The following is a 14,119-nucleotide window of genomic DNA, read 5'->3' on the forward strand; positions in this document are numbered from 1 at the left end:
TTTTGGGGGGGGGGAGGGGGGGGGTGTTAAAAACAGGTTTTTAACTCTGCAGTTTCTCAAGATAACCAGCGTTTTATTCTTTTATTCTCTTTGGCTTGATCTGCATTTCCTGTCTGACAGACCAACTGCTCAACAACGTGACTCAACACAAAACTTCACTCTGCACGCCCTGAGCTGAGTGTGTGTGTGTGTGTGAGAGAGAGAAAGCGTGTCAGAGGCAAAATCTGTTTCTATTCACGAGTTTCTGCTTCAGACAATCCCCATAATCCCGTCCTGAAATAAACCATTAGGATCCACGTGTGTAAAATTACTTTTATATGTGGCTAATCTGCACAGAACAACAACACACACACACACGTATAATATAATATCCCATTATATCCTGCATGGATTCAGCCCCTGGATCCAGATTAGTCTGAGATATTTTGTCTGGGACGTCCTGATGTTTCACAGTTTGATTTGTTTTTGCTGATATGAAGAGAAAAGCTGAAGAACAATCACCCAGTTTATTCTCCTCTCGTTTGGAGATGAGCCGCTAAACAATAAGTGTTGAAAAAAAAAAACCATCATCTGGATGAACAAATCAATCACGTGACCCTGTGACAGAGGGCGAAAAAAGTTGTTTGGTTTTAGCTAAGAATTCAAATCTGAGTTCAACAGTGAGCGCTCAGTTTTTACGGACTCAGGAAGTGGATTTCCTGCTCATCGTCTCCACTCATGTTTCAGCAGCTTTTGCCGTTTCCATGTTAGCTTCGTTTATCAGCACAAGAGGTTTCCTTGGATTAACAGGAAGAAGCAGGTTCAGATTTTATGAATTAAAAATGAACCGTTAGCTTTGAGAAGCAACTCTGCTTTAAACTTTGTTCTGTGGGAGCGCCTGCAGGTCTGCAGGTGGAGTGCATAAATCCAGCTCTGCATGTGGACTCCACCACCCAGCATCATTTCACACTTTAAACTGTGATGCACGCTGACAGCAGCTCCACCTGACCTGCATTATCAGATCCGTCTGTGCAGACTCAGCAGCTGGACGCTGGGTGGATGCTACGAGCATCCATCTGGGCTGCACCTGAGGACCAAAACCAACCAAATCTGCAGCTGGATCAGTGTGCATGCTTGTTGCACGTGTGTGCTGCAGATTTGTTAAACTGCGCAGCAGGATGAGTGATGTTGACTAAAATAAAGAACACTTCTAACAAAATTCATGCTAGTGGTGGTTCCCTCGCGTCATACTCACGTTTGGTGCATCTCCTGGTTTTAGGCGACAGCATCCATCCAGCGCAGCAGCGATCTCCACATACTCGAGGCCTGCAGAGAAAGGAGGCGTTTTAAACTTTAACACTTGATTTAGAAGTAATAAAAGGTCAAAAACATTCCCTCCTTACAAACAGGCAGTCCGCTATTTGCGGCTGGGTTCACTGTCTTCCAATAAAACATTTAAACATTCCCAGTAAACTGTTACCTCGCAGGTCTTCTGGAAAAAGGAGTCAATTCACAGACAAACCTTGGATCAAGAGCCGCTGCCCCTCATCAAAGTGACGGGCCGGTGTGACTCAGCAGCTGTGTACAACAGGAAGTGTGAGGGAAACCAGAGAAAGGATTTGTTTGAAAGCTTAACACAAGCAGTCAGCTGATCAAAGGTGTTGGATCACCCTGCAGAGAAAACATGATCCCAAACAGCCAATCAGAGCCCTAAAGAGACTGAATCCTGAGCATTAGGGTTCGAGTCTGAGATTAACTCAAATCTAGAACGATGAAGTGGAAATCACTCTAGAAACACTTCCCAAAGACAAAAGGTCTTTGTGAGTCTTTCTGGCATCGAGACCACTCAAATCCACCCAAGAACTCTTCCACACCAGGGGGGCTGGTTCTAGGCTGTTGTCCAGCTGCGTTTCAGAGGAAAAGTCGTACAAAATGCTCCAAAACCAGAGATTAAATATCATTGAAGTCTATTTTACTCACATTCACATTAAAAGTGAAGAAACTGAGACAGTCTGAACAGCAAGTTTCCAAGAGGTCCCAACACCAAGTCCTGGTCCAACTGTGTGCAACACAAGTTATAGAGTCAGTCTGAGGTCACACAAAGACCCGAAGACGAGCAGCCGAAAAGTAAATGGGCAAGTTCTCTGGTGCATATTTTTGATGGAGACATTTGTGTGTTAGGTGACACTTTTGGGAAATGCCACTGATGTTTCTCCACTGAAAATAAGCGGAACTAGTTCTAGATTGTAAAGAACGCTGGGAAGTTCTCCAATATTCATTAACAGAGAAAGTTCTGTCTCGGCAGCAACTTCACTGCAATCCTTTGAAGCCAAGTCCACAGAGCAGTCTGAAAACTGGTCTTTGTGCACCTGGAGACAGCTTCGAAAAACCAAACACCATCCAACATCACTGATCCAGTTCTCGCTTTGCATCTTTTTGCATGATTGTAACAGAAACACAACTTTATGTTAAACATCTAAAATGCAGCTGAAAAAGGCTGAAGAACAATCCGGGCTGCAGGCTTGCTTCAAGAACATCTCGGCATCCCAAGGAAGTGGATGTGGAGGCGGATGTGAGGTTATCTCTGCGACCCGGGTAAGTGGGAGAAAATTGATTATATATATTGTTTAGGCTGCAGATCTTCTGATGTTCAGACATGAAAGCAACAAGGCGGTGTAACAGATATAACTCTGACAGCGATGAATAAACCGGGCTCGGGGCTTGGTTCGGGTTTCGGGGGCCGCGGCAGAGATGAGACGCTGTTTGTTAAATGTAGCCGACCGAGTGTGGACACAGCTTCTCTGCAGAGGATTTAATCATTACTCACAGCGTACCGGTCGTATTGTAGCAGCACAGGAGGCCCCACTAACTCACACCGGGATCAGTGCGTGTCCAAACAAAGATTTAGCATTACCACACATACAGCGCTGAACCTGTATACACACAGACGGGTGAGTCCGGAGAGAGGCGCAGGGGTACAAGTTAGAGTAAAGACCTTCATACAGGAACGGCAGCTGATAGAAATAAGCACGTCGCAAGATTTCAGCTGGTTCACCGGATTAAATTTAAGACTTTAAGACCTTTAATACAAAGACATTCGAAGGATTTCCTGAGTCTGCAAAGCTCGACAAAAAGCTCAGCTTAAATACGTTTTGTTGATGCTTTCACCTGCAGCCTTAGAGCAACACAATCATCGAATAATCCCCAAGTATTCAGACTGCAGAATAATCGGAAGTGTCTGCGGTTTAAAATAATCCTTCTTTATCTTATACTTGGTGTGTCTTCTCTCTCTAAAACAAGTGTTTTAGCTTCTCCCACTTTAAAACAGCTTTCACCTGATCAAATATGATGATCCACAATAGCAAGTGGAAGTTAAAGCTCCGCTTTCAGAGTCAATTGGTTAGCCAGCCGGCCATTGCAAAAACGCACCCACTACGATTAAGGGCGATCCCATTTAAACGCTTAGATATGGACTTAATCAGGCCATCACCAGAGTGCAAGTGGCTATCACTTTGTATTAGCTCTGGTGTTTTATTAACGCGATATCCAGAAGCATTGCCACTGCACACCATTTCTGCAAAGAGTGTGCTGCAGGCACTGTTTCAGTTCATCTCCCGAGCCGGCATCCCGAAAGAGATACTGACTGACCAGCACACATCATTCATGTCTCACACACTAAAAGTCGAAACACATTCAGTTTAGTAGAAACACATCAGAAGCTAAAAATAAGAAATCTTTCCTCAGTAAGTGACTGAGAACAATTCGTCCTACAAACAGAGCAATGACCCTCCAGCTCATGCATGCACCTGCAGACAGCATTTCATTTTGCAGCAGCTTTTATCAAACTAACTGTTTCTCAAACAACTGATCAGTCATGTAGTCGCTGCACTTTAAGGAAGTCAAGCTGCCAACAGTAACACGGTGACGGTCATACGAGACTCTTTCTGGGGACGACGCACGGTGCTGAGTCTGAATGAGTGTTTTTATATTTTCATTACAAGCTGTTCTGTTAAAACGACTACAACCTGTGCCACGTCAGGTGCAGGGGGAGGGGCATAAACACACACGGTTGTTTCACCAACACCAAAGACCTACAAGAATGACCCAGAAGTCAGGAAGGAGCCGAGTCGGGTCGAGTCAGGGAGTCCACAGCTTCTCTGAAACCACGAGCCTGTGTTTGCTTCCTACGCTCTCGGACACTTTGAGCTTCAAAGAATCTCCTTTAGCCTTCAGACACTGAGCAGCCTGTTGGCCTCCACAAAGCTCGCCCTCAGTCAGGCTGAGCTTTCTCTGTCCTGACGGGACGGCCGATTAGAGTGACAAAAAAATCAAGAGCTATAAAAGAAACCACAGAAATGTGCTGGAGAAGCTGAGAAGATAAAACATTTTATTTATTAACGTGTAGGGTTTTTGGTGTTTCCTGTCGTACATCTCCTGTTCCAGAGGGAAACGCTCATTTTAAACATGACCAAAACTTTAAATGCTGATGTCAGCGTAGCTTCAGACTTAACACTCACTTTCTTACAGTTTTTTCTACTCTTGGATCTGTGAGGTCATAGAAAAGGCACAGCTCTAGTACGGCCACCTCATGTTGAGAAGCTCCACCCACCTAATATCTATGAGGGGCAACCAATCAGAAGAAAGATCCTTTGTGGGGACAGAAATGAAAACAGCTTGTTTCAGATAGAGAATGAACTGACGGCTGCATCAAGGCCCAGAACGACATAAAGAGGGATTATTTTAAACTGTGACTCATGCAAAGCTGCTCTAACAGAGTCCAAGAAAAAAACATGGAACTGAAATAAACAGAATAGATCCACACAGAAACATGTGTGCTAATACACACATTCATGCAAAGAAGCTTAACATAAGCAGGACAATGTAAAAGTATCGATACAGGACAAAAATAAAATTATGCAAATAAAATAAAACAAAAACGCAACCTTCTGATTGCTACGTGGACGCAGAGCAGAGCATCATTAAACTGATCTACGCTGGTCGCAGCAGCTTCTTCTTCTTCTGTTTGAGATTAAACCGGTGTGAGCAGCAGGGAGGCTTTAAGATGCTTCAGCAGAATCACACACAGACGTGTGCTGTCCTACACGCTAAGTATGAACATGTTTTATATACGATTCTGTCAGACAGCATCTCCACCAGCAGCTTCTCTCCTCAGCAGATGTTGCTGTAATGTGGCTCCTGCTGCAGACACTGGGATCAGTCAGCGTGCAGCATGTGCACCGTAAGAAAAGAAAAGTGGACTTTGTGATGAACTTCTTTGATTTGTGCAGAAAATCCTTAAATTATTTTGACTTTTGAACAAACAAATGTTTGCTGCTGAAATTAATGCAACTCTGCAATAAGCAGCTTTGTCTTCTTCTGTGGTTTTATGTAGAAAGACCCTCTGCAGACTCAGCAGAAGACTTTTAATGTATTTATCTCACAGCAAACAAACAATGTTTGTTATAAAGAGTTTGTCAGAAGCAAAGTGGCAGGATTTTGGTTTCACTGCAGATGCTAATGTATGCTAACATGAAACTCCCCACCTTCTTCTGATTGGCCAGCTTCTGGAAGCCCACCAACCTCACTCACACTCTCCCATTTTACCCGAGCACACCTGCACTTCACCACACAATAACACACAGAATGACACCACATACATGTTGAAGGTCACGTGATCACATCACGTGACAACAATTTCCAATCAAATTAAAAAGATCATTTCATGGGTCAAAGCACCAAAAACAAAGCAAATCAGCTTTACGTGGAGTGTGGGACCAAAAAACGTTGTGTGTACGTTTGATCATGTAGAGCGTTTGGCGAGCGTGACGCTGAATCAGCCACTTCCTCTGACAGTGCGCTGAAGCCAACGAGGCTGCTTCACACAAACATGTCTGCTTCCCCCTTAAACCGGCTCTGTTTAAACACACACTGTTTATAAGGACGATAACCTGAGCGAGCCTGAATCTACCCCTAAACCCGCACGGTCAACACACACACACACATTCCTGAGCTGCCTCACGGTCACACTACATCACAGACAGGTAGACCAGATGCTCTCAGACATGCTGTTCAGGGTAATCCAGCTGTTTTCATGTGTCCAGCACCTGGAAAGCAGCCTCACCTGAGGCCTGCACGATGAAGCAGGACTTTGGTCTTATCCATAAATATGAATTATTTTTCATTTAAAAAATGCAGAAATGTAAGGATTTCAAAAATAAGAACAGTGAACATGTTTTGCATCAAATATGAACATCAAACATCCAGTTTGATAAAAATATTTTTGAGCTTCAACATCTGTAATTCTGTTCACATGATGTCGACTGTTTTAAAGATTTTCTAGATTTTGTGTGTGAGAAGCTGGAAATCAGATATCAGTCCCCTCCTGCAACCTTGAGCTGCCTACAGGTGTCCAAATCCACCTTCAAGCATCCAGCTTGGTGCTCCCACAAACATCTGTGCATTCTCCTGATGGGAGGAGGTCAGCTCGACCTGGGTCAGGGCGTCCGTGAGCTCCTGCGGTGTAATACACAAACCTCACCTCTGGATTCAGGTCTGAGGAGCATGAGCGCCGATCGGTGGCATCAATGCCTTCGTCATCAAAGAAATGCCTGCACACTCTGAGGCCAGGAGGAGCCTGGGGCCCGCTGCAGGTGGCCTGACAGAGTCTGAGGATTTCATCCTGGTTTCTAAGGGCACTCAGGTACCGGTAGCTAACACCTGGAGGTCTGTGAGACCGTCCGAGGATTTTCCTCCCCAGGGTGCCGAGCCGGTCCTGCTGGATGTGGCTGAAGGGGTCGTAACGTTCACCGCGGCGTCTCGAGACTCTGTCTCTTGTGCTCAGTGTGAGCCTGCTCTCATCCACTAGAGCTGGACCTGCTGGTTCCCGTGCAGCAGGTTTGGCCCTCCTGCAGTCTGGTTCTGACAGTCAGTCGGTCAGAAACGTGCACGAGGAGCATGATGGAGGTCTTACTGTAGCATTCGTGCAGTGCTCCTCCTGCTCCTCAGGGAGATGCTCTCCTACAGCTCCCGTGGACACAGAGGAGGAGCCGGTGCACCTGTGCAGCAGGTCGCAGCAGTTGGAGGACACCAGCAGAGCACAAAGCAGAACTAGAGAGAAATGGGTCACCTGAGGGTCACACCTGCACAGCCTGAAGCTGAAGTCCTGTTGTGTCTGTGAGAGGTTTAAACAGCACACCTGCGGGACTCGCTGTGATGACCAGCCAACACAAAGCACACAACCAAAGCTCCTCACTCAGCTGAGCCTGTTTACACACGGGTGTGACGTCACCGTGACCAGGACACAAAGTTTTTTGTTCTCTCCTCTCAGATGATTTCAGACATGAAGTGAGCCGCAGACCGACAGCAGCTGATTATAAGTGAATTATTTGGGTTGGTGGTGTGATGATGACGGTCATATGTGCGGTGCTCACCCTCTCGGAGCTGCTCTCCGGCGGTCCCCGGGCTTCCCTCCGCTCCCCCGCGGTGCTGCCGTGGTTGTGCCCGCGCTCAGCTTCCTCCCCCCGGCCGGGCTCGTCTCCAGTCCCGCGTGCTGTTGTGCGTGGCCGTGGGGCTTCAGTGCTGCGGAGCAGAGCGCTGCAGCCCAGCAGGTCCAGAGGCAGAGCTCACAGAGCCGCATGTTCTCCGCAGGAGCTCCGAGATCAGCTGCAGCTGAGAGGTTCAGGCTCTCTGTGAGTGTGGGACATCCGAACACCCACAGCCGCTGCTGCCGCCAGCCAACTGGAAGAGCGCAGCAGCCAAGCAGCCAATGAGAGGCCAGAGGCGGGCGAAGGAGGCAAGGAGGGAAGGAAAGGAGGGAGAGGAGTGTGCTGTGGAGAGCCTGCGGTGGCTGTTCTCTGGCACCAGAGGGTGCCATCACAAACAGCTGACTGTGCAGCTCGCGTGCAGCCTTCTGCAGGACTGCACGGGAGCACGTCTGCGTGGGCTGCACACCTGTCTGCACACCTGTCTGCACAGACAAATAAGACACAAATGCAGCACCGTAACTTCAGCATTACTGTGTAAGCTGTCAGCAGCCTGAGATCAACAAATAGTTCTTAAGTCTTTTATCAAATGCATGTTTTACTCGTTTTATGACATGTAACCTCAGTTTCTGTCAGGATGAAGCTGAAACATCGCTTATTCAGATGCCCCTCTGTGTGTCAGTGATTGACAGACCCATGATGTTATTCAATTCAATTCAATTCAATTTTATTTATTTATATAGCGCCAAATCACAACAAAAGTCGCCTCAAGGCGCTTCATAGATACAGAGAAAAGCCCAACAATCATATGACCCCCTATGAGCAGCACTTTGGCGACAGTGGGAAGGAAAAACTCCCTTTTAACAGGAAGAAACCTCCAGCAGAACCAGGCTCAGGGAGGGGCGGGGCCATCTGCTGCGACCGGTTGAGGTGAGAGAAGGAAGACAGAATAAAGACATGCTGTGGAAGAGAGACAGAGGTTAATAACAGATATGATTCAACACAGAGAGGTCTGTTAACACATAGTGAGTGAGAAAGGTGACTGGAAAGGAAAAACTCAATGCATCATGGGAATCCCCGGCAGCCTACGTCTATTGCAGCATAACTAAGGGAGGATTCAGGGTCACCTGGTCCAGCCCTAACTATATGCTTTAGCAAAAAGGAAAGTTTTAAGCCTAATCTTGAAAGTAGAGATAGTGTCTGTCTCCTGAATCCAAACTGGAAGCTGGTTCCACAGAAGAGGGGCCTGAAAACTGAAGGCTCTGCCTCCCATTCTACTTTTAAATACTCTAGGAACAACAAGTAGGCCTGCAGAGCGAGAGAGAAGTGCTCTAATAGGGTGATATGGTACTACAAGGTCATTAAGATAAGATGGGGCCTGATTATTTAAGACCTTGTATGTGAGGAGCAGGATTTTGAATTCAATTCTGGATTTAACAGGAAGCCAAAACAGGAGAAATATGCTCTCTCTTTCTAGTCCCTGTCAGGACTCTTGCTGCAGCATTTTGGATTAGCTGAAGGCTTTTCAGGGAGTTTTTAGGACTTCCTGATAATAATGAATTACAGTCGTCCAGCCTGGAAGTAATAAATGCATGAACTAGTTTTTCAGCGTCACTCTGAGACAGGATATTTCTAATTTTAGAGATGTTGCACAAATGGAAGAAGTCTTACATATTTGTTTAATATGTGCGTTGAAGGACATGTCCTGGTCAAAAATGACTCCAAGGTTCCTCACAGTGTTACTGGAGGCCAAGGTAATGCCATCCAGAGTAAGAATCTGCTTAGATACCATATTTCTAAGCTTTTCAGCGCCGAGTACAATGACCTCAGTTTTATCTGAGTTGAGAAGCAGAAAGTTAGTGGCCATCCAAGTCTTTATGTCTTTAAGACATTCCTACAGTTTAACTCATTGGTGTGTGTTATCTGGCTTCATGGACAGATAGAGCTGGGTGTCATCTGCATAGCAGTGTAAATGTATGCTATGTCTTCTAATGATGCTGCCTAAGGGAAGCATGTATAATGTAAACAGAATTGGTCCTAGCACTGAACCCTGTGGAACTCCATAATTAACCTCAGTGTGTGAAGAGGACTCTCCATTTACATGCATAAATTGGAGTCTATTAGATAGATATGATACAAACCACTGCAGTGCAATACCTGTAATACCTACAGCATGTTCTAATCGCTCTAATAGGATATTATGGTCAACAGTATCGAACGCTGCACTGAGGTCTAGCAGGACAAGCACAGAGATGAGTCCACTGTCAGAGGCCATAAGAAGATCATTTGTAACCTTCACTAAAGCTGTTTCTGTGCTGTGATGAGCTCTGAAACCTGACTGAAACTCTTCAAATAAACCATTCCTCTGCAGATGATCTGTTAGCTGTTTGACAACTACTCTTTCAAGGATGTTTGATATGAAAGGAAGGTTGGAGATTGGCCTATAATTAGCTAAGACTGCTGGGTCTAGAGATGCTTTTTAAGTAAAGGTTTAACTACAGCCAGCTTGAAGGCCTGTGGTACATAGCTGATTATTAGAGATAGGTTGATCATATTTAAGATTGAAGAATTAATCAATGGCAGAACTTCTTTGAGCAGTTTTGTAGGAATGGGGTCTAAAAGACACATTGATGGTTTGGAGGAAGTAATTATTGAAGTTAACTCAGAAAGATCAATTGGAGAAAAAGAGTCTAACTTAACATCAATGGTACTAAGAGTAGCTGTAGACAATATTACATCTGTGGGATGATTATTGGTAATTTTTTCTCTAATGATAAAAATTTTATTTGTGAAGAAGTTCATGAAGTCATCACTAGTTAACGTTAAAGGGATGGTTGGCTCAAAAGAGCTCTGACTTTTTGTCAGCCTGGCTACAGTGCTGAAGAGAAACCTGGGGTTGTTCTTATTTTCTTCAATCAGTGACGAATAGTAAGCTGTTCTGGCTTTGCGGAGGGCTTTCTTATTAAGCAACAAACTATTTCTCCAGGCTAAATGATGATCCTCTAAATTTGTTACACGCCATTTCCTCTCCAGATTACGAGTCATCTGCTTTAGGGTACGTGTTTGAGAATTATACCACGGGGTCAGGTACTTCTGATTAGAGACCTTAGTTTTCACTGGAGCTACAGTATCCAGAGTCGTACGTAGTGAGGAGGTGAAATTATTAACAAGATAATCGACCTCTGTTGGAGCAGCGTTCAGGTAGCTGCTCTGCTCTGTGTTGGTACAGGGCATTGACGATGATAACAGTGGCTGGATTATATTCTTAAACTTAGTTACAGCGCTTTCAGAAAGACATCTACTTTGATAAAGTCTACTCTCCACTGCTGTGTAATCAATTATTGTAAATGTAAATGTTATCAAGAAATGATCAGACAGGAGAGGGTTTTCAGGAAACACTGTTAAATGTTCAGTTTCTATGCCATATGTTAAAACAAGATCTAGAGTGTGATTAAAGTGGTGGGTGGGTTCTTTTACATTTTGAGAGAAACCAATTGAGTCTAACAACAGATTAAATGCCATGTTGAGGCTGTCATTTTTAGCATCAACATGGATGTTAAAATCACCCACAATAATTATTTTATCTGAGCTCAGAACTAAATCAGATATAAAGTCTGAGAAATCAGACAGAAACTCTGTGTAAGGCCCAGGTGGACGATAGATGATAACAAGTAAGACTGGTTTCTGAGTTTCACAGCTGGGGTGGACAATGTTAAGCATCAGGCTTTCAAATGAATTAAAAGTCTGTCTGGGTCTTTGGTTGATTAATAGACTGGTGTGAAAAATTGCTGCCACACCTCCCCCTCAGCCTGTGCTTCGAGATTTCTGGTAGTTAGAATGACTCGGGGGTGTTGATTCATTTAAACTAACATAATCATCCTGCTGCAACCAGGTTTCTGTAAGGCAGAGTAAATCAATTTGTTGATCAATTATTAAGTCATGTACTAACAGAGACTTGGAGGAGAGAGACCTAATATTTAATAATCCACATTTCACTGTTTTACTCTTTGGTTCAGATGTGGATACTGTATTGTTCTTTCTTTGTAAATGTTTAAGTTGTTTGTTGCTGGTTTTTAGTTTGTTTTTTGTCTTTTTGGAAGCAGACACAGTCTCTATGGAGATGGGTTTTGGGGGGGTAGCAGGAGGAGAGAAGCTGCAGAGAGGTGTGTAAGACTGCAACTCTGCTTCCTGGTCCCAACTCTGGATAGTCATGTTTTGAGGGGTTTAATAAATTTGTCGATATTTCTAGAAATGAGAGCTGCTCCATCCAAAGTGGGATGGATGCCATCTCTCCTAACAAGACCAGGTTTCCTCCAGAAGGTTTGCCAATTATCTATGAAGCCCACATCGTTTCTGGGACACCACTCAGACAGCCAGCAATTTAAGGAGAACATGCGGCTAAACATGTCACTCCTGGTCTGATTGGGGAGGGGACCAGAGAAAACTACAGAGTCCCACATTGTTTTGGCAAAGTTGCACACCGATTCAATATTGATTTTAGTGACCTCCGATTGGCATAACCGGGTGTCATTACTGCCGACGTGAATTATAATTTTACTGAATTTACATTTACCCTTAGCCAGCAGTTTTAAATTTCCTTCAATGTCGCCTGCTCTGGCCCCTGGAAGACAATTGACTATGGTTGCCGGTGTCTCTAGCTTCACATGTCTGAGAACAGAATCACCAATTACCAGAGTTTGACCCCCAGCGGGTGTGTCGCCGAGTGGGGAAAAACGGTTAGACACAAGACTCTGTGTGAAACATTTCCAGTGGCTAGTATCATGGTGACTAGGCAACCCGAGCAGCGCGACGGAGGCTAGATGTCCCATTTCACAAGCCTCACACTTCCGCCCTTCTGGTTCTTCGGAGTTCCCGCCCCACGTAGTCCACGAAGGCCGCATACAGTGCGGCACCTGAATTGGGGCACAGCTATAGACCTTCACGATAAGACAGGAAACATGAGGAGGTAAGCAAGACACAAGAACTTAAAATATACATAAACACAGACACACAGAGAGACACAGAGGCCAAGGTTAACCCCGCCCTCTTTTTAACCATGAATTTTGAATTAAAACTAACATTAAAAATCTTTTTTATACGAGGAGGAAAGAGAAAGCACCTTTTCCACCGAGAGGAGCAGCATCTTAACTTATATCTAAACATGTTAATAGCACCTCTAGATTTAATGCCTGTGGAAGCTGATGAAGGTAGCGTGGCAGAAAGGAGTGATTCTAAAGGTTTGGCGAAGAGCAGGAGGTATTCTGATCCCTGAGGAGAAGAACTCCTCAGGGATCAGCCAGTTTCGCTAGATCAGCCTGCTGAACGTAGAGGGAAAGATCTTCTTTGGTGTCTTGGCCCAAAGACTATCTACTTTCCTGCAAAGAAACACATCAGTGCAGAAGGCCGGCATCCGGGGCTTCTCAGGATGTCTAAAGCACGCCAGCTTCATCTGGCACCAGATTCAAACTGCCAAGAAAGAACAAAGAGACCTTCACGTGGTCTTTTTAGACCTTGCCAATGCCTTTGGATCAGTTTCGCACAAGATCTTGTGGATGGCCTTCAACTATTTCAGCGTACCAAACCACATCACAGGACTGGTCAAGACCTACTTTAAGGATTTACAGTTTTTTGTGACAGCTGAGAACACCACCACAGCCTGGCAGCACCTGGGCAATGGAGTTATGGCAGGCTGCACGATTTCCCCTCTGGCATTTATCATGGCAATGGAGTTGTTCATGCGGGCATCTCGGTGGGTAGTGGGGGGTGAGAGACTCAAGAGTGGACATTTTACATACATGAAACTGTCAGAGAAAACGGCAGCCTCGAGCAAGCCAGGATATTAGTTTATAGAAGCTGTTAAAATTATATGTCTAACGTTAAAATGTTGGTGACACAATAATTTCATCCTAATGGTACTGACATATTCATAGGGTTAATTTTTGAGGCAAAATATCATGAGGTAGTCATGATTTTGCAAATATTCCACCTTGTAGTGCAGTTTGCACAAATTGTTTTAAAAATGCACTCAGCCTACAAACATTACTGATGAGTCAAGATCTGCACAAACTGACAGAAACACTAAAGCAGCTACACATTTTATTCTTATTGTCATGTATGTCCTATTTATCAGGTGACAGAAGAACCAACACAAAGCTCAGAGAGTAATGGTGACACAAGATCACAGGTGAAATTGGATGATGACTTGGTGGTTCATGTAGGCAAGTATATTTCTCCCTTTTGTTAATCTTTTTTTTGTCTTTAGCAAAGACAAAAAGGGGGAAAAAAGAAACGGGGCAGGGTTCGGTGGTGGAATCATCCATCCCCACCAATGCCAAAACCTAATCTACGCCCTTGGATTACAGATTACATGCCCCAAAATGTATTTTGTAACGTAATCCGTTACGTTACTCAATGAGAGTAACATATTCTGAATACTTTGGATTACTTAATATATTATCATGCTGTTTACAACTACATGAATGTACTATTGATGTGTGATTTGTTACTATTACTGTAGGCTACTCACCATACCAACACCAACTAGATGTTTAAATCTTAATATAAATGAGTAACAGTAGGTGGACATTAGGTAAGGCTGCACTTTTAGCAGCGATCTCATATAGAAAACTATTCCGCGCGTCTATAAAACAGGTCCGCGG

General features: G+C 44.5%; 1 protein-coding gene across 4 annotated transcripts in view; it reads right to left on the reverse strand.

Annotated features, from left to right (window-relative positions):
* Window positions 1–7,662, reverse strand: part of ltbp4 (latent transforming growth factor beta binding protein 4) — a 58,779-nt gene extending 51,117 nt beyond the window's left edge. For all 4 annotated transcript variants that reach the window (XM_085184674.1, XM_085184673.1, XM_085184675.1 and 1 more), the window contains exons 1-2: window positions 7,410–7,662; window positions 1,235–1,305 (exon numbers count right to left, since the gene is read on the reverse strand). In XM_085184674.1, the coding sequence (XP_085040800.1) occupies window positions 1,235–1,305; window positions 7,410–7,615 (277 nt within the window). In that variant the 5' untranslated portion in view covers window positions 7,616–7,662. The remainder of the gene's footprint in view (window positions 1–1,234; window positions 1,306–7,409) is intronic.
* Between the last annotated feature and the right edge of the window lie 6,457 nt (window positions 7,663–14,119).

The sequence above is a fragment of the Neolamprologus multifasciatus genome, chromosome 14, assembly GCF_963576455.1.
Source record: "Neolamprologus multifasciatus chromosome 14, fNeoMul1.2, whole genome shotgun sequence".
In the NCBI taxonomy this organism is placed as follows: Eukaryota; Metazoa; Chordata; class Actinopteri; order Cichliformes; family Cichlidae; genus Neolamprologus; species Neolamprologus multifasciatus.